General features: G+C 38.9%; 1 protein-coding gene across 1 annotated transcript in view; it reads left to right on the top strand.

The window, feature by feature from the left end:
* The window catches only part of NT5E (5'-nucleotidase ecto), a 39,601-nt gene that overhangs the window by 11,964 nt on the left and 6,271 nt on the right, over positions 1–21,366 (top strand). The window contains exons 2-6 of the mRNA XM_060752989.2: positions 3,353–3,575; positions 7,318–7,506; positions 13,645–13,842; positions 15,379–15,533; positions 19,641–19,749. Coding sequence (XP_060608972.2) covers positions 3,353–3,575; positions 7,318–7,506; positions 13,645–13,842; positions 15,379–15,533; positions 19,641–19,749 — 874 coding nt within the window. The remainder of the gene's footprint in view (positions 1–3,352; positions 3,576–7,317; positions 7,507–13,644; positions 13,843–15,378; positions 15,534–19,640; positions 19,750–21,366) is intronic.

Raw genomic sequence — 21,366 nt, 5'->3', positions numbered from 1 at the left:
ATGTTATCTACTTCTATTGGGGCATATAACATATGTTTGATCTTTAGTTTTGAAGCTTTGGACATAAGTATGCTACAACAGACTGTTTCAAGATTGGGAAAGGCGTACGGCAAGGCTGCATACTCTCACCCAACCTTTTTAACTTGTATGCAGAACACATCATGCAATGTGCGGGGCTTGATGAATGCAAAGCTGGGGTGAAAATTGCTGGAAGAAACATTAATAACCTCAGATATGCAGATGACACCACTCTGATGGCCGAAAGCGAGGAGGAGCTGAGGAGCCTTCTAATCAAGGTGAAAGAAGAAAGTGCAAAAGCCGGGTTGCAGCTAAACATAAAAAAAAAACACCAAGATTATGGCAACAAGAATGATTGACAACTGGAAAATAGAGGGAGAAGATGTGGAGGCCGTGACAGACTTTGTATTTCTAGGTGCAAAGATTACTGCAGATGCAGACTGTGGCCAGGAAATCAGAAGATGCTTACTTCTTGGGAGGAGAGCAATGTCCAGTCTCGATAAAATAGTAAAGAGTAGAGACATCAGACTGGCAACAAAGATCCGCATAGTCAAAGCCATGGTATTCCCTGTAGTAACCTATGGATGTGAGAGCTGGACCTTAGAGAAGGCTGAGTGAAGGAAGATAGATGCTTTTGAGCTGTGGTGTTGGAGGAAGTTCTGAGAGTGCCTTGGACTGCGAGAAGACCCAATCAGTCCATCCTCCAGGAAATAAAGCCCGGCTGCTCACTGGAGGGAAGGATACTAGAGACAAAGTTGAAGTACTTTGGCCACATTATGAGGAGACAGCAAAGCTTAGAGAAGACAATTATGCTGGGAAAAGTGGAAGGCAAAAGGAAGAGGGGCCGACCAAGGGCAAGATGGATGGATGGCATCCTTGAAGTGACTGGACTGACCTTGAAGGAGCTGGGGGTGGTGACGGCCGACAGGGAGCTCTGGTGTGGGCTGGTCCATGAGGTCACGAAGAGTCGGAGACGACTGAACGAATGAACAGCAACAATGCTACATCCAGCTTGGTAATCAAGATCTGGTTCCGTTCAGTGATCTTTGAATTTATTTTAAGCCGATGAAACAGCATATCTTTAAATCCCACTGTTTAAAAATTCAGGCTGTGGTGTAATGGTAGCGTAGTTCAGCCTGTACTGTAAATCAGGAGTTGGAGACTTGAGAACAATCATTAGATTGCTAACCTCCATATTTCTTACGTGATTTGGCTGCACAATGCAGATCTGAATGAGGGAAAGTTCAATATTCACTTTATGTCAGTGCAGTTTCTATTATCATCTGACCAATGTGGAGCATACACCAGTTCTCATAAACCAGGCTTATTTAGACTTCTCCAGCCACCTGCCCAGATGCTGATCTTCCTCATACAGCATAGTCAGTGGTCAAGGACCATGGCACTTGTAATGCCAGAACACCTGAAGTCCCATTGGTGGGCGACACTGGTAAATGGGTGTGTTTGCTTGTCTTAAGCAAAGACATGTGAATTCCCTTAGCAGCATGTGATGTATGTACCTGCCATGCCAACAGACGATGCAAAACATTTGGAATATTGTGCACTAAGTCTTGCAACTGGAGGGGGAAAAGACTGCTTGAAGCTGCTGAATGCCATTGTCACTTATTTGTGAATCTTTGCCAATGTCTTAAAGTACAAAGAAGAAAGAAAATTATACATTTGTCTGAGAAAAGTAGATGGAAGTTGCTTTTAAAACATATAGTTTCCAAAGTTGATTGTTTTACCTAACACAGTAATGGGTTATAGCTATACAGTAGAGTCTCACTTATCCGACCTTCGCTTATCCGACATTTTGTCTTATCCAATGCTCTTATCCGATGTCCCCTTTTCCTCCAGCATTTCCCCTTCAATTAAAGGAGCACTCCCCAACTCTCTCTCCATTCCCAATAAGTGAAAAAGTCAAGATGAGGAGGAGGAGGAGGAGGAGGAGGGAGGAGGAAAGGGGGAAAAGAGACAGGACCGGAAGCAGAAGTGTTCTCCCTTCTTCCCTTTGCGATTTCCATGCTGCTCTTCCATATCTGGGTACTTCCTGCTGGGCTACTCTAGCCCCAAGGTGTTCCCTTGCCTTAAACCTTTGAGTCCCTGTTGTTAGTATTCTAGGTGTCTAGTGCCATGCCAGACGAGTGACAGTAGGAGACTCTGTATTATCCGACATTTTCATTTCTCCGATGTTCTGCCAGCCTGTTTATGTCAGATAAGTGAGACTCTACTGTATATTGGTAGTCTAATATTGATATTTAATAATAATAATAATAATAATAATAATAATAATAATAATACAGTACATCACACAATCCTAGACGCTTGGGAAGTATTTGACTTGTGATTTTGTGATAAGAAATCCAGCATATATATCTCATTTGCTGTGACATACTGTGTTTTTGTGTTAGTAAAATAATAATAATACATCTTTATTTATATGCTGCTTTCCCCCCCCCCCCCACAGTGGGGACCCAAAGCAGCTTCCAATAAGTTAAAAACGCAATACAAAGTGAAACAAGTCAAATGTATGAATATAAAACATTGCTTTTCTCGTAAAAATATTGGTAATGTCTTATGACTACTTTTTGTTTGTGTTGTCCCCAATGCCATTGATCTTTCTCAAATAAACATACTGTCCAGTTTAAGTGGCTTATTGGTGTTAGATATAAACATGGAAAACTGTGATGCAATAAAACAGTGGGATTTTAGACACATACTTGACAGTCTCTGTTCTGCTCTGCGTGAAAGCATTTCCTTGCGGGTTGATTGAAAGCTGTAGAAATAGCATGTTACAGTTCTAGTTAGACTAGACATAATTTGATTGAGTTAGACAGTTGGAATGCCTTGGTGTGTGCCTCAAAAAGAGATAAATAGCCATCATCTGAGAAAATTGTTATGGAGTTCAGAAAACCCCAAATTATCTAATTACAAAATAAAATTATTCATTGACTCTAACGGCAAAATCTTACCAATGGAGAAACTAAAACAGTGGTTCTCAACCTATGGGTCCCTGGGTGTTTTGGTCTACAACCCCCAGAAATTCCAGCCAGTTTACCAGCTGTTAAGATTTCTGGGAGTTGAAGGCCGAAACATCTGGGGACCCACAGGTTGAGAACTACTGAACTAGAAACTCTAGCTTTCACATAAAATTAAAGACAGAATAGGATAGAAATAGTGGGAAAATCTGCGAACAGTGTAGTACCTGAGCAGAAATGTGAAAATGTGTAGTTTAAATATTGGCATGCTGCTCCAATGCATAACCTGACTAGATTACATGTGGATTTTTTTTCATAACTGGTAATTGATTGATATCTTTTTCCTATTTATGGTGTAGACATTGGGGAATCATGAATTTGATAACGGCGTAAAAGGATTACTGGATCCACTGCTCAAAAACGTTAAGTTTCCTGTTGTAAGTGCAAACATTAAAGCAAGCAGACGATTAGCAAGCAACATCACGGGCTATTTTAGTCCTTATACGATTTTAAATGTTGGCACAGAAAAAGTGGGGATTGTTGGCTATACCACAAAGGAAACGCCTGTTCTTTCAGATCCAGGTATGCATTCTTTTTATACTTCCATAAATTGTGTGTATATGTGTTTGTTTAACATTGACCTAGTGATTCTCTTCATATTTTATTTCCATACAAATCAAGTGCAGTAGCTGTCACCAACTTTGCACAAGGTATTGCTGATACACAACTACAATTTCATTTATATAGTGCATTACTCAGGATAACAGTAATTGGTAATAGTGTATTACTCATTGGCACGGGTTATGTTCTAGATATTGTCCAAGAAATGAACAATATTTCCACTCCAGGATTTGTGAATTATGTTACCTGGACAAGACATGGAATGAGAATGGTGGATTCACAGAGTCCTGGGAACAGGATGTGGGGTGACACTAGAGGATCAAGTACAATGAGGAAAAACTAAGTGTGAAACTGATAGAAAAACAAAAAGATTGGAATGAGGTTTTGAAATGTGAAAAACAAAAAGGGACATTTTAATACATGTGGTTGATTTGTGAAAAGGCAAAATAAGCCCCCCCCCCTCCTCAAATGCAAGTACAAAAGTCAATACAGAAAAATAATTTGAAGATTAATATACAATTAGAAAACAGAACTCTTTCTTTTGGGATTGACGGATAAATATTTGGAAAACAGGAGAATGAAGGTGAATTGGTGAGTTTTGAATATTAGTATGATTTGTTTAATAGAAGGAGTGTGATACTTAGTAATAAAGAGAAGAGTTAAATGGTAAAATAGACACACATGTATAACCACAGAAAAGATAGTTGGAACTCATGGTTATGTTGCTTAGTGACTTATCTAGTAGAGTGCTTGTTTTTTCTTTTTCCTTGTTTTCTGATACATATAGGTCTTATAATCTGATGTGTATTTTTTTTTTGCTCTTACATGGTAGCACAGTGGTTTAAACCGCTGAGCTGCTGAACTTGCTGATTGAAAGATTGGCAGTTTGAATCTGGGGAGTGGGGTGAGCTCCCACTGTTAGCCCCAGCATCCTGCCAATCTAGCAGTTTGAAAACATGCAAATATGAGTAGATCAATCTGTGGGAAGATCTTCTATGGGAAGATAGCGGCGCTCCATGCAGTCATGCTGGCCACATGACCTTGGAGGCCTCTACAGACAACGCCGGCTCTTCGGCTTAGAAATTGAGATGAGCACCACTCCCCAGTCATACACAACTAGACTTAATGTCAGGGAAACCTTTACCTTTACTTATGAATGTTCAGTGTTGTTTAATGTATGTAACGTTAATTAAAAATTATAAAACATGACCAGATTGAGGGAGGAATTGTCCCAAAGAACACAGAGAAACATACTGTTTGAAGGGAAAGTTTCCGCATGCCTGGAATTAGGCCCTTATTATGCATTTCTTTTTTGTCCTGTACTATATACCAAACAGCTAAAATATTCTATTCTCTGCTCCCTGTGGGAAACGTATATCTGAGGCTTGGTGGATCTTATGGAATAGTGTGGATCAGGTCCTGGGGAAGTAGCAAGAAAAACCAGGACCTGCTTAGCACAAATTATATTCATTGGCTCGATTGTTGGTGAGTGAACTGGTAGGTAAACTACAACTGGTTCAAAAAGCCTAGACTCTAGACTGACACTATGACTTGGATCTAGAAAACCAGAGGAATTGCTGGCCCTGTCCTTCCAAAATGCATTTTTTCTCCCTACATTGCAAAATCTCTTTGAATCAAAGCCATGGTGTTCATATGATCCACAAGACCTCCCCTGCAACAATTGTGCCATAAATGCTGTTGAACTTCCTAATTATTAAATCACAATATTTTGATAGATAGGGAATCATATATAGCAGTCATTGGAATACATAAGTGAGAGGTGTGAATGTGTGTCTTCAAGCTGGCTGTTGACTTTTAGTGACCCCGTAAATTTATACAAAGGATGGTTTCGCCAATTCATTCCTCTGAAACAGAGCCTACAGCACCTGGTATTTGTTGGTTGTCTTCCATCCAAATGCTAATTAGGGCTGGCCGTGTTTAGCGTCTGATCAGACACGATCCGAAGCCTTTAGGGTATTTAGGCTTTTCAAGCAAGATACTTAGACCAAAATGATGAGAAAGTCCTAGATCCATAACTACTGAGACTTTGACGTGAGCGAGAATAATTCCATGGATACATCTGAACTTAGAATTAATGCTATTTGACACCACCTTGGCTCAATTCTACGGAATCTTGGGATCTGTAGTTTGCTGGGGCACCAACACTATTTGGCAGGGAAGACTAAAAATCTAGTAAAACTACATAGTACTGAGCCATGGTACTTACAGTGCTGTTGAACTGCATTAATTCTTCAGTTTAGATACCCCATCTGAGGTTCCGACATATTTTGGAATATGTTACAAGGCAAGTTCTCTGCCCAAAATCGGAGACTTTTGTCATCTGTCTGCTTTCCTTCACTGAAGAGAACATGAGCTCATCTTGGCAAAGCAGTCAGGAAACAAAATATTTGCATGATCTACAAAGGTACATCAGTTCATTGCCCATGACTATACAAATGCAAAACATCAGACTGGGGATTCCAGTCAAAAGCTAAAAGGAAATGACATTATTATGGAATCAAAAACAAAAGACTTGGCTCTACAAGCTTCCAGATGGTCTGCTGGAAAACTTGGAAGTTTTAGCATCTTGGATTTCTGGGAAATCTTTTGTGCATTATTGTTTAATGATGTGGAATCCTAGGATCAAAGGGCCCATCCAGACAGGGCCCAAAAAGCACAAGCTTTTGCACTTTTAGTGGTGGCATCCAAACAACGTCTCTGGTAAAAGAGGAACAATGCATAACAAAGCAAGAAAACTTTTGTCATAAATTATTTAGATACTCCATTGAGCCGGGCCTTCCTTAAAGGCCTGGGTCTAACGGAGTATAGGCCCTGTGGGGTCAGACTATTGGGTAGCCTTGGACTCCCCAGTAGTCTGTCCCCACAGCCCAATTTTCTTCTTCAGGCTCCATGGGTCCAGAGAAGCAAAGAGGGAACCCACCCCCTCCCAAAATCCCCCCCTCTAAAAGCTTTAAAATAAAAAAAAACTTACCAGGCCATCGGTAGGTCTCTTTGGAGGCTTCCTGGCGTGTGCCAGTGTTGTGCTAAGAGGCGGCGGGGGGGGGGGGGATTCTTCCCCCACTACTTCCTGGCAAGCTTTTGTTTTCTTTTAATGCTTTTCAGGGGGATTTCGGTTGTCCCCGTTCCAGCGTGGTAGTTACCGCACTGCAATGGGGACAACCCATGGGAAAATCTGTTTGTTTTCCCAGGGTTTGAAGACTTAAACCCACTTTGGGTTGGGTTTCTTAGGACCCTTCCACACAGTCATAGAACCCAGAATATCAAGGCAGATAATCCACAATATCCACAATATCTGCTTTGAACTGGATGATCTGAGTCCACACTACCATATAATCCAGTTCAAAGTGGATTTTATTGGGTCCTGTGTGGAAAGAGCCTCAGACAACCTTATCACAGGATTTGTCTTGACAAGATTTGTACAGAGGGGGGTTGCCATTCTACACTTAATAGGCATCCTTAAGATCACTACAGATAAGACTTTTGTCCAGATTCATTGCCTTCTTCTAAAATGAACAAAACATTCTCTGTCATCTAACTCTCAAAAAACTACTGAGTCATTGTGGTATCTCTTGTATTGAAAGAAAAAACTATACTGCATTGTGTGTGTGATGTCTTTATGCTTTGCTATACAATAAAGGTTTATACCATAAAATACTAATACATATTTTTCTGATTTTTAAAGGGCCAGATTTAATATTTGAAGATGAAATTGAAGCATTGCAGCCACAGGTACAGAAACTTACTACGCTGGGTGTCAACAAGATCATTGCACTTGGTCACTCCGGCTTCACTGTGGACAAAATGATTGCCCAGAAAGTTAAAGGAGTAGACGTTGTGATCGGGGGACATACAAACACATTTCTTTACACAGGTATGCCATTTCATTAACATAGAAGGGCTTCCAATAAATTAATTGGGTTAAAATGTCTAATTTGTTGGAGAGGCCATTCCCTCTTTATTTTATCATGTGGATTTTTAACACTGCCTTTTTAATTGTTGTAAGCCCCTTTGAATCCCAATCTAGGAAAAAGTCAGAGTGAAAAGAAATACCATAAGAGTTGTCATCTTCCCATCACCATATTTCAGTTATATTTAGCATTATAGGATATATTTATCACAGTGCTCAACATAATGCTAAATATTTTATTTCTCATACCTTGATTTTGCATATTATCATTTGATATTTGGAATTAAACTGCAATTTACTAATAAGTCTCCTTTCTATCCATGCTGCGTTGCTTTCAGTGGAAAATACAACTCAAGATAAACATTTTGGGATTTTGTAACTTTTAGTCCAAAATTCTATCCACATTAGTCATGTGTGGGAGCTGCTGTCTCATCTGAATAAAACTTTGAAAAATATAGGATGCAATCAGAGAGAATAAGTAGACCAGCCTGCAAGCTTCCTGCCTCAGCCCCCCTGTTAATTTGATTGGCAGAAAAAGATTAAGAGAGCATCTGTAGCACATATTCTAAGTTCTGTTTTTATGTGTTCTATGTTTTATCATCAAGACTTTGCTTTGGTCACACCTTTAAGTGTGTTTAAAAATGTGTCATAGTTTCCTTTTCCACTAAGGAAATAGTAGGCTTGACCAAGGGTACTGGGTCTTTTCCCCGTAGTCTTGTACATGTACACGTCATCATGACAGAAATAAATTGAGCCTCTTGGTTTTGCATGTGGTTTCCTGGCTCCTTCAATCTTTCCTGTTGTATGAACTCTCTTTCTGTTGGCATATTTGATTTTTCCTCTGAGATTTATTTGGCTACCTACTCTCTGCCTCCATGTTGGAGACTGGTTTGCTAAGAAGAGCAAATTGGTTGCGTCTGAAATGCCAAAACAGTCTTCTGAGAGAGAGTATTTTGTTTTTGAAGCCTTCTGAAATTGCCATGTGGGTAAGCTTCCTTTGGCTTCAGTCAGAATTGGCTTGGTAATTACAGGTTTTGTAAATAAATAAAAAAGGAGTATAGAAAGGAAAAATAAGTGACTGTGTTTTAGTTTCAGTATTCTCTCCCAGCATATATATATATATATATATATGCCAAATGATACCCTGCTCACACATGGTTAGCATTCACTAGTTCAGATTTCAAATGCTAGTTGTTTTCTAGGGTTTTTTTTTTGTTGTGTCAGGAGCGACTTTTCTAGGTATATCATAATGTTAGAGACCCTAAAATGTATCTTCTTAGGTCCACATCAAGGTTTATTTTAGTTTCTTCATGAAGAGGACGGACAGCCTGGCAGCATACACAGATGCTACCCTTCAAGTGACTGCCGCATCCTCTTGGCTTTTTGACCACCGATATATAACCTCAAGTAAACAAGAACATTTTTTTTGTCATGGAAAGTACTCTCTTTCCAGCCCCCTCCCTTGACCTTTTGATGGAAAGTACCTTCTTGTACCTGCAGACTCTGCACTTAACCACAACCTTTGAACTTAACCACAATACAACTTCTGACCTCTACATGTCACATCATGTTTCTTAAAAACATTTTCTTCTGTGTTGCTCTTTTTCTACAGAGAAAGGGTATGTTTCTCTTTTGCTGTTAATTTCATTCAAAGCCCCTTGCTTAGCATTTGCAAATTTCACTCAAAGACCCTTTCAATAAAATTAAAAAGTTAAGTTGCTTATACATAATGTGATTTTAGATACAAATGATCTCTCTCTCTCTCTCTCTCTCTCTCTCTCTCTCTCTCTGTGTGTGTGTATATATATATATATATATATATATAAGTTCATTTGTTGCATTTGTATGCCATCTGTCTCCCAGAGTTAGTTATATTAGGTAGTATGTGCAAATCACACTATGCATACGCACCAAGAAAAAGATTAGCCTTTGAAACCCGAACTATTGAATGCTAAACATGTGTGCTCAGGGTATCATTTGGCATTCTAATCAAGTAAGTTACAACGAAAACAGCAAACACACTTAGGAATGAGGTTGTTATGAAGCAACACAGCACCTTATCTGTCCCATTGTTGATTCCTGTGTGTTGTGGCTCACTTTGTTGTTCCAGGATTCTTATATATAGCTTTTTGTGTTCTGTGGATCTCCCCCAAAACAAGTCAATTCCCAGATTTTCTCTTATATCTCAAAATGCTTCTGGCCCTTTTTGGCTTTTCCTCCTTTGAAACACAGAATTTAGGAAAATTGTGGTAAACACTATTGCACTTTGTTCACACACCTAATGAAGTTCAAAGAAGTGCAGAAAAATATGCAGAGCAGAGCTTGAAAATGTTACTCTTGTGGGGTAACAACTCTCAGGGCTAGCTGGGGATTCTGGGAGTTGCAATCCAAAAGGTACATTTTCCAAGCAATCCAGCAATCTGTCTGGGTACAACAGTTTAGATACTTTTGGCCTTTCTAATTGTCTAGTTTAGTTTTTGAAACATACGGCAGCTGTTGACCTACCATTATCATCTCATGCTGAGGTTTTCCGCACTGTAAAAAAAGCCCTTGGGAGCTGTCCAGGAGCCGAGGGTTTTAAAACAAGTGGAGATGTCAGTGGCAACATTTACAAAGAATCATTCATGGCTGTGCGGTGCTGGCTGGCCGGTGAGCTGTAGAATATAAAACATAGCGACAAGAGTTTTTCCATTGAGCTTACCAGTGTCCTGGTAAAATTCTCAAGCTGAACTAATGTTTACTGACTCAATCCCTAGCGCATTTCCGAAAATAGACCCACTACTTTCAGCAGACGGAACAAAATAAAATAAATAATGGTGTTGTGTGTAGTATGTGTGTGGGTGTATTCAGTGACAAAGAACCTGTCTTGAATCAAACCTTGAATATGTAGTGAAAATTTCCATTCCCATTTAGAGATTTCTGTCTTCAATGTTTTAATATTTGCCCACATGAAAGAATAATTTACTTTCCTTGAGATTCTTTCTCCTCAAATAATATCAGTTTCCAAAAGGCAGCAGGCAGTATCTGTTTTTCTTTCCCTCTTCACCATGTGCAGTCTCACTGTCTTGCAAATTTTTTACTTTCTAACCCTTTAGTCAGGAATTCCTTCAATGAAAGCATCTCTTGAATTTTTTTTCATAAAACCGAGGAAGGACCTTGGTGAGCACATGGAAGTGTTAGCCTTTCAATTCCTCCATTCCTAACAGCGGCGTAGATTGTACTCAAATTCACTGACCTGGTTTCCAGCACTCTCTCCACCTGCTAAAGAAAATCTTTGAAAGTGATCAGAAGTCAAACCAAGGCTGGAACTACACTAACATATAATCCAATTTTAGAATTCAGAGTAACAGCATTGAACTGGATTATACAGCAGTGTAGACTCATATACTCCATTTCAATGCAGTTAATCTATGGCAGTGTAGATCCAATCTAAAATAAAAGTATAGCTTCAACTGACACTTGAGGACTAAGGGCCCTTCCACACTGCCATTTATATCAGGATCTGATCCCAGATTATCTGCTTTAAACTGGAATATATGAGTCCCCACTCCCAGATAACCTGGGATAAACAGATAATCTGGGATCAGATCCTGGGATAAAGAGGCAGTGTAGAGGGGCCTAAGTCTCCTTCTGCATTGCCATATAATCCAGATTATTAGAGATAATCCACATTATCTGCTTTGAACTGGATTATATGAATCTACACTGCCATATAATCCAGTTCAAAGCAGATAATCTGGATTTTATATGGCATTGTAGGAGGGGCCTATGGTCAATTCTACACAGCTGTATAAAATCCACATTGAACAGGATTATATGGCAGTGTGCACTCAGATAACCCAGTTCAAAGCAGATATTGTGGATTATCTGCCTTTATATTTTGTGTTAAATGGCTGTGTGTTAGGACTCTATGAGAGCCATTTTGGAGAGAGATTTCAACAGAGGTAGTGTGCCTCATGCCTCTTCCAAACTGCTATATAATCCAGATTATCAAATCAGATAATCCAGATTATATGGGTCTACACTACCAGATTATATGGGTCTACATTACCAGTTCAAAGCAGATAATCTGGATTTTGTATGGCAGTGTAGAAGGGGCCACAATGGAGAAAGCGTGTCTTCTTCTCTTTACCCTTAGAAGGTTAGAGCACCTTAATGAAGACCACATCCTGAAATAATAACGCAGAGACATGGCACTGTATCCATGAGGGATATATTGCTGAATATACAGTGGAAACAGGAAACTGTCGATAATAGCAAATCCTGTTGAAATAAATGATTTCCTTAGAAGGCTAAAACAACGTTACTCTGGTGGATTCCTTTCTAGGAATTTGCTAGGTTCTCAGCAAAAGTATACCATGGAACCACCTGGAGCCCTCGGTGGCACAATGGGTTAAATCCTTGTGCCGTTAGGACCGAAGACCGACAGGTTAAAGGTTCAAATCTGGGGAGAGTGCGGATGAACTCCCTCTGTCAGCTCCAGCTCCCTATGCGGGGATATGAGAGAAGCCTCCACAAGGATGGTAAAACATCAAACATCCAGGTGTCCCCTGAGCAATGTTCTTGCCAAGAGCCACTTCTCTCACACAAGAAGTGACTTGCAGTTTCTCAAGTCGCTCCTGAAAAAAGAAAAAAAACCTGGAGGACCTATTATTATTATTAACTTTATACCCCACCTTTCTCCCCGAGGGAGGATCCTGACAATCCCACACTTCAGTCATGTTTAAAAAGCACAATACAAAAGTTTAAAAACTAATAAATTGTACAGCGAGTGAATATATTTTGTCAGGTACAGGTAGGTGAAACTGCTGGAAATTTCTGTTCACTAAAAAAAAAGGAACTAGAAACAGGTTTGTCTAAAACTTTTTAAACAGAGGGCCAGGTCACAGTCCCTCAAACTGTTGGAGGGCCAGATTACAATGTGGAAAAAAAAACATGAATGAATTTCTATGCACACTGCACATATCTTATGAGTAATGCAAAAAACACTTAAAACAATACAATAATTGAAATGAAGAACAATTTTAACAAATATAAACTTACTAGGATTTCAATGGGAAGTGTGGACCTCCTTTTGGCTGATGAGACAGGATTGTTGTTGTTGTTGTGTGCTTTCAAGTAGTTTCAGACTTAGGCTGACCCTGAGCAAGGACTGGGTAAATGACCTTGGAGGGCCGTATCCCCTGGTCTAAAGCTTGCAGAGTATTATGATTTCAGCAGAAAACTTTATTTTTAATTTATTGTGTCAGGAGCAAATTGAGAATACAGTTATAATGTATAGAAAAACCACAAACAAAGTTAAAAACTTGGCATTGTATTAAATTTTCTTTGACCAGAAGCTGGCCACTTGAAGTGCCTCTGGTGTTGCCGTGAGAAGCTCCTCCATTGTGCATATGGCAAGGCTCAGGCTGCATTGTGGTAAGGGGTCTGTGGTTTGCTTTTCTCCACACTCGCATGTCATGGACCCCACTTTGTAGCCCCATTTCTTAAGATTGGCTCTGCATCTCGAAGTGACAGAACACAGTCAGTTCAGCGCCTTCCAAGTCGCCCAGTCTTCTGTGTGCCCAGGGAGAATTTGCAGCAGAAAATGAATGTCTTATTTTACCTCTCAAGTTTGTGAGAAATCAAAGGAAATTCGTGGTTGGAAAGGATTCCCCCTATTCCTGGCCATAAGGAAATTACCTTCCAAATAATCAAGGGACATTAAGATTTCTATGCTGGTCTCCTTCACATTACTCTTTAAACAAAATGGTAGGGATAGCCTTCGCATACTGTGGTGATATAAACTAAATTTTTAACATCTTCCATACTACGATGTCAGTCTTACTGGCTGAACACCTACTGATTTGGGAAAAAATTCAGCAAAAGGCAGTAGGCTTCATGTGAAAAAAAATACATCAAACAAGCCAACATCCATAGAAAGTACATTTTCTACTGAAAAGAAACGTAAGACACTAATTTGTTAAGAATTTTGTTAACTTTTTGAAAAGTGAATACATTACAGGAAATGGATCGACCAATTGAATTAGAATTGATCAAATTTTTTAAAAGCTAAAAAGTATGAAGAGCAAAACAACATTTATGTTCTCATCATTTTTACAGGTGTTCCTCCTTCAAACGATATACCTGCTGGTAATTATCCATTCATTGTGAAATCAGATGATGGCCGTGATGTGCCTGTTGTTCAAGCTTATGCGTTTGGAAAATATCTTGGCTACTTGAATGTCACCTTTGACGACAATGGAAATGTAATTAAAGCATCTGGAAACCCTATCCTACTAGACAGCAGTATCCCTGAAGGTATGGATGGCTGTGTGAAATCTGACATATTTGTCTGCAGTCTCCCTCTGATCATAAATATTAACTCTTACTTTTAAAAATTCTTATCAAAATGCCACTAATCTTATAAAACAATTGCTCTTCATCCTTTATACCAAATAAATTATGTGCTGTGACCATGAAACCATTTTCAGTGGCTAATACAGAAATTTTAAAATAGACTTTGGCTGAATTAAGAATGCATAATTTCATATATATTTTTTTGTATTCTTTATGGAAGCATACCCTGTTTTCCTGAAAATAAGACCTAACTGGAAAATATGGCCTAGCATGATTTTTCAGGATGCTCATAATATAAGCTCTACCTGAAAAATAAGCTCCAGTTCAAATCATCAATCAGATGGACACATTTAGCAAAAGTACATCTACAGCAGACGTATTGAATTTAAAAATATTTTTGTATATAATTAAATATAAATAAATAATAATAAATGTGTCAGAAGTGACTTAAGAAACTGCAAGTTGCTTCTGTTGTGAGAAAATTGTCTGTCTGCAGGGATGTTGCCCAGGGGACGCCTGGATGTTTTACCATCCTGTGGAAGGCTTTTCTCATGTCCCCGCATAGGAAGCTGGAGCTGACAGATGAGAGCTCACCCCGTCTTGCGGATTAGGTCAGCAGTTCAGCCGGCACAAGGGGTTAACCCATTGCACCACCGTGGGTCATAATAATGTCAATAATAATATTGAAATTAATACTTAAAACAAATGATAATATAAATTATAATTAAATATTTTAAATACACAAGTGGGTGCCTTTGGACAAGAAGAAGTAAATGTCTATGTAAACAGAGGAACTCAAGACTTATTGTTGAATGACCAATCAGAGTACTGCCACAATGCACAAATGATGTGAACACTTGATACATAAAAAAAAGACACCCAATGAAAACAAGCATGAGACCTAATCTTATTTTCACGGAAATACGGTAGTGTTTTCATACACTGGTCATATTCCAAAAAGATGTTCTAGTTAGGTATGAGGAAATTGTGGCTACCTAGATGACATTGGACTTTCCCATAAACATCATGATGCATGGCTGAAATTATATGGGCTAGAATCCAAGTTCTGGAAAGTTGCGGTTTCTCCACCTTTTCTCTGTTTGCACTCAAAGGTCATCATTTGGATGATGACTGTTCTTCTAAACTTTTAATAAATGCTGTCACTACTAGATTTATGGTTTCTGTTATTCTGCCAAAGTATATCTGTGATTTCTAAAAGCAGCTTACTGCATAACGTGAGATGTGACAATCCTAATCCATTTTGACCGTAAGGAATTGGTTGCGTAACTCTTTAAATCCAAAGCATTGTTAAATGGAGGGCCACCACCCATTTATTCTTTTGGTTTGTTCTGAAAAATGACAATTGGTGGAGTAACCTTCAATGGAAATAACCTCAAACCTATTGTAGCATTGTGCTGTAGACAAACAGACTTGTTATTCTCATGAGTTATATGTATAATCAGTAAAGGCATTTACCAGACTGTATTTCTAATTTAGATCCAATTGTGAAAGCAGAAGTTGACAAGATGAAAGTTGAGCTAAGAAACTTTTCTTCCAAAGAAATAGGGAAGACTATCGTTTATCTAAACGGTACCAGTCAAGCATGCCGTTTTGAGGAATGCAACATGGGAAACTTGATTTGTGATGCTGTGGTAAGAAAGTCATTGCTTAATTTACAAATGATCATGTAAGTATTTGATGGCTTTGGCAGATAGGCTAAAGAATCATGTCTACTCATTGGGATGCTGAATTTGGTTTGGGTGAAGGTCATTCAAAATCTTGAGATACCTGTAGTCGTTCTTAATGAGAAAAGCAAGATATTGTAGAGGTGTGGATATTTGTAACATCACTTTTTATATATATATGGGGGAGGGGGAAGGTTTTTTCCCCATCTTTCGGCACCTTGGAGGCTGTGCTCAGTTCCGTCCACGGGGAGTGCTGTTGCTCCACCTCCTTGCCAAAGAGCTTTCTTTGTTTGTAAACTTTACTCCATTTTCTGATTGAAATTTGGTTCCTATTTATCTACTCACATTAGTTTTTGATCTCCTAGGTGGGCGGGGAACTAGGCTGAAGGTCAGGAGCTCTCCCTGACCCAGCTTCGAACTGTCAATCTTTCGGTTGGCAAGATGTACTGCAGCTGCAGCTGGTGATTAACTTGCTGTGCTAAAGCCAGCCCTAAAGTTTACATCAAAGAATGCACCTGCACTGTATTATTTATTTATTTACGTCACTTATCCCGCCTTTTCAGCCTGACTCAGAGCGGCGTACAGACTGGCAACAATTTGATGCCACAACATACATACATATATCAGTTAAAAACAATTAAGTCACATCATAAAATCCACATAAAAACTGTAGAATTAATGCAGTTCGATGCCACTTTAAGTGCCATGGCTCAATGCTGTGCAATCCTAGGCACCAGCACTCTTTTGCAGAGAAAGCTAAAGAGCTTGTAAAAGTACTCCAATGGTTCAATAACATTTGGCCATGGCAGTTAAAGTGGTATCAAACTGCATTAATTCTAGTGCACAGGTACCCAAAGAGAAGTAGAGGAGTCTAGCATTCAAACTAGTCCTAAGGGCTTGATCCAAGGCTACTTAGTAGATGTGGACTTGGTGTCAGGATTTTACAGACAAGCTGTATACTTCTAAAGTCTCTGTGGATATCAAAACTTTTGACCAAGGAGATGATGTTGACAACAATACTGTAGATTACTGTGTCAGGTATAGTCCAGAATGGTGCTAGTCCCAAACCCTTTGAGCAACAGCGCCTATGAGAAGGCAGGAAAGTTAACCTAACTTTTTCCCTTTTACATTGCTTCCAGGAAGTTTTATTTTGGGCCTATCGTATGTGCAAATAAAATGGTTTTATAAATGAGATTTAGATATAGAATTGACACCCCACAGTTTTTTTCTTCAAAAAACCTGATCTATATTTCAAACCTAAACCTCATTAATCCAAAAAGTTTCTGAGTAGAAATATCATGCAGTTTCAATGTCATTATTTTGTGTATTAAGGCTGATATAAAGTTAATGACCATCATACGGAACCTTTTTCAAATTGTTACAAAAGGAGGCTTTCAGTTAAGCTTCAGACAAATGGGAGATAAAAGAGGAGTTTCCTGTAAAGTGGAGTACATGGAGGAAAAAAACACACGAAAATGTCCTTTCTCTGACATCTTTGGGGCATTAGAATGTAATGTTTAAGGCTATACAATTTCTCTTTTTGGTTTAGTATCTTCTCAAAACGAAACCCAGCTCACTGAAAGGGAATTACGTCTTAGCCCTCACTGTTGCCAGAATTTAAGGTTTGCACAATTAAAGTTAATTAGGCAGTCCAGGCAGTGCCATCCTGTCCTGGAAATCTGTCTCTGGCAGAAATCATTCTCCAGAAGAAGTTACTTGACTTGGCACAAGTCCCTTTGACTAGGCTGGCACTGGATTGTCTCAACTTCCACTAAGTCATAGAGGAGCCCAACCCATTCTAAAGTTAATTAGCAGTGATTTTAAACTTTGGCCATACTTTGCTAGAGCAAACCCAGTGATTTACTGTCCCTGTCTCAAATTTCAATACAATATACTCACATGCACATAATGTACTCACAATTTTTTTCCTGTACAATTCTAATTTTTTGAGTGTGTCAGAAGTGACTTAAGAAACTACAAGTCTCTTCTGGTGTAAGAGAATTGGCCATCTGCAGGGATGCTGCCCAGGGGACACCCAGATGTTTTACATCCTGTGGGAGGCTTCTCTCATGTTCTGGAAGCTGGAGCTGACAGATGGGAGCTCACCCTGTCTCACTGACCTTCAGGTCAGCTGTTTAGCCAGCACAAGGGTTTAACCCATTGAGCCACTGCCCTCCACAATACTATTTACACATCCTTAACTCCCTTTTTAATGAAAGCTAAAAGTTATTCTGTAAAGCTTATAGAGTGATCCTTAGTACATTTCATTTTGTTTAATAAGGCACCTATCTTTAAACCTATTTGGACCTGAAGCATCAGATATAAGTACAACAAAACCTATATTTCAGATGCTTTTGTGCCATCCCACCTAATGGACATTAAGATGCTGTATTACTATGAGTCAGCTCCTAGCCACCTAACGTGTAAGATTCATAAAGGCATTATCATATTCGTCAAATTTCCACCATAAAGAAATTGCTTCAAGCGTAATCCTACTCTTTGTTTGTCTTTTCAAATTTGTCCTCATCTTAAGATCCCTAGTAGAACAGGAATTCATCTTTTTCCGTTTACTTTTACTTTATTATGACATCTTCATAGGATCATTGATTTACAGCAATCAAGTTATGTGTTACATTTCAGAATTGTGAGGCCAAATAGGATGTCTTTTGTGATGTTCTGATATAAACACAACTTTTCCTAACAGCTTAATGTTCTCTACTGAAGAAAATGTAGGACCCATTTGTAACTAAAGAGTGAATAGTATCTCTTTAGTTTTATATATATCATTTGAAAAGTCATTGGTAACTTTGCCCCTTCACCTTACTCTATAAAACCAACTATTTGGCAAAGCCAGTCCTACTATATTTGAAGAAAAGAAAAGAAGATTATGTCTTTCCTCTGCTCCTTAGTTTCCCCATATAGCACCAGTATTTTATAAAAGGCTAGCACAGTGGTTCTCAGCCTTCCTAATGCCGTGGCCCCTTAATACAGTTCCTCATGTTGTGGTGACCTGCAACCATAAAATTATTTTCATTGCTACTTCCTAGGTGTAATTTTGATACTGTTACGAATCATAATGTAAATATCAGTGAATGAAATACATTCACTGATATTTTCGTTCACTGGACCAAACTTGGCACAAATATCTGATATGCCCAAATGTGAATACTGGTGGGGATGGGCAGGGGGGGGGGGGGGGTGATATTCTCATTTGGGAGTTGGAGTTGGAGTTGCTGGGATTTATAGTTCACCTACAATCAAAGAGCATTCTGAACTCCACCAACAAACTTGGCACACAGAACTCCCATGACCAACAGAAAATACTAGAACGGTTTGGTGGGCATTGACCTTGAGTTTTGGAGTTGGAATTCACCTACATCCAGAGAGCACTGTGGACCCAAACAATGATGGATCTGGATCAAAGTTGGCACGAATCCTCAATATGCCCAAATGTGAACACTGGTGGAGTTTGGGGAAAATAGACCTTGACATTTTGAAGTTGTAGTTGCTGGGATTTATAGTTCAACAACAACCAAAGTGCATTCTGAACCCCACCACCAATAGGATAGGGCCAAACTTCCCACACAGAAACCCCAGTGTCAGATGGTCTTTGGTGACCCCTCTGACACCCCCCTCGTGACCTCCCCAGGGGTCCCAACCCCCAGGTTGGAAAATACTGGACTAGTACATCATCACTTCTGACTTCTCCAGCATAGATCATCCTTCTGATATCTCTATTTTTCAACTATAAATACATACATTTTTTAGTGAAACACCCAAAGTCATTCCTAAATTTGTCAAAATATATACTTGTTTGTTTTGGAGTAAGAAACATGTTTTGTGATTTGAGTGACATGTAAACATGTAGGAAAACATGTAAACATATTTAAGCTGTGGGTTTGTTTTTGTTTTTTACTGTGAGGGGTATTTATTTCTGAAATAACCATCCAAAAATTCTCATCTTCTTTTTAAAAACGAGTTCATAAAATGCTTGGCAAAACTGACTTGCTGGAGTCCTTGTACCCCCTCAAAAACCCAAAGTGATAGAAATTACTTTCTTTTCAAATGTTCTAGGTTAACAGTAACCTGAGACATCCAGATGACAATCAATGGAATCATGTTTCAATGTGCATCATAAATGGTGGTGGAATACGGGGACCCATTAATGAAAAAATCAACAATGGTATGCTTCGTAGGAACTAGGGTTGTCGGGTTTTGTTGTTTTTTTTGGCAATTCTGCTTCGGTTTAATCTCTCTGTTTCACATTTCTGTCAACTAGTTTTGTGATTCTTATTTGATAACTTCTGTATTTCACCTCTGTTGTTTTTCTTAAACTAATCAGACTGTAAAGACTTCTCTCTTTTTCTCCTCCCTCTTTGCACATACATACATGCCAGCAACAAAAAGTTAACACAAGATGTTAAAGAGAACATTTTTCTTGGTGTTGGAAGATACTGTGACAGTCCACTGATTATATTCTTCAAATGAAGGTTAGTTTTTTTAAAAACAAACAAACATCTTTTCCACAGGGATGTGCCATCATGTACAAATAACAAAAACAGACTTCTTACCATTCAGTTCCCTTGTGTCATTTCAGAAAGCTCCAAACAACAACCAGGCACACACAGCACTAAAGTAAGCTTTACATGTTAAGAAGAATCCATGCATTAAGTAGCAGCACATACTGGAGCCTTTTTGTCAGCTTTTCCCAACCTGGTTCTTCCAGATGTTTTGGATTCCAAATCCCATCAGTCCTAGCCACAGTAGTCTGCTAGGTACTGTAGTCCAAAACATTTGGAAGGCACCAGTTGAAGGAACATTGTTTTTCAGAACCAATCATGTAAATATGGCATGTTTTTCAATAGCTCCAGATTGAGTTACACTGACCACTCACATTATTTATTTATTTATTTTATTTACTATGTTTATACTATGTTCATGTCCACGGTTCCTCTGGAGGAGCGGAAGCCGTTCTGGGATTCTGGGAGGGTGTCTTCTGGGAGGGGCAGAAGGCGGTTTGCAAGGATTCTTGCGAGGATTTTCCCAGCGGAGGTTAGAAGGAAGATGCCTCGATAGTTTCCACAGTCTGTTCTTTCCCCTTTTTTGAAGAGGGTGATGATGGTGGCATCCTTGAAATCTGCGTCATTTTAGTGCTAATCACAAACATAAAATACAGTTAAAAACAATTCATTTAAAAATACATTATATTAATAAAACATTTGTTTAAAATCACCTCGGTTTAAAATCAGTGTCTGGGTTAGTCCATTGTCATTCGTATCACATTAAATCATCCCAATTGCTGCCTCTGTTATTAGTAATATTACATGTAATATATAATATATAATATTATTATACAGTATTAGTAGTAGTATTATATTGTATTACATTATAATATTATTATATTAAATTAAAGCTTATATTTTAGTCAGTTGAGATCTACTTCAAAAGGTCTACTCCAGATGATTCCCTCCTCCCTCCTGAGTTAATGGCTACTGGACAGAGAACCCTTTTTGTAGTGACCTCTGGCTTTTGGAATTGGATAAAGTTTGGCTAGATGTTGTTGGATTCCAAGTTCTACCAGCTCTGGTCAGCACAGCTAATAGTGACAAATCCTGGGAATTGGCATTCAAGAACACTTTACTAGCCCCTGTTATAGGGCAGACGCAGCGTTGCCTTCTTAAAAACCATCTTTTAGTTGCCGGGTGAAATATGTCTTGTCCTTTCTTTTCAGGGCTTCTAGTGTTTGAAATCTTTTTCTGTTTCCTTTGTCTGTCCTGATTATTTACATGTTTGCTAGCTG

Source organism: Anolis sagrei, chromosome 1, assembly GCF_037176765.1.
Source record: "Anolis sagrei isolate rAnoSag1 chromosome 1, rAnoSag1.mat, whole genome shotgun sequence".
Classification (NCBI taxonomy): Eukaryota; Metazoa; Chordata; class Lepidosauria; order Squamata; family Dactyloidae; genus Anolis; species Anolis sagrei.
Note: the sequence above shows the minus strand (reverse complement) of the source record. Positions and strands in the feature narration are given on the sequence as shown.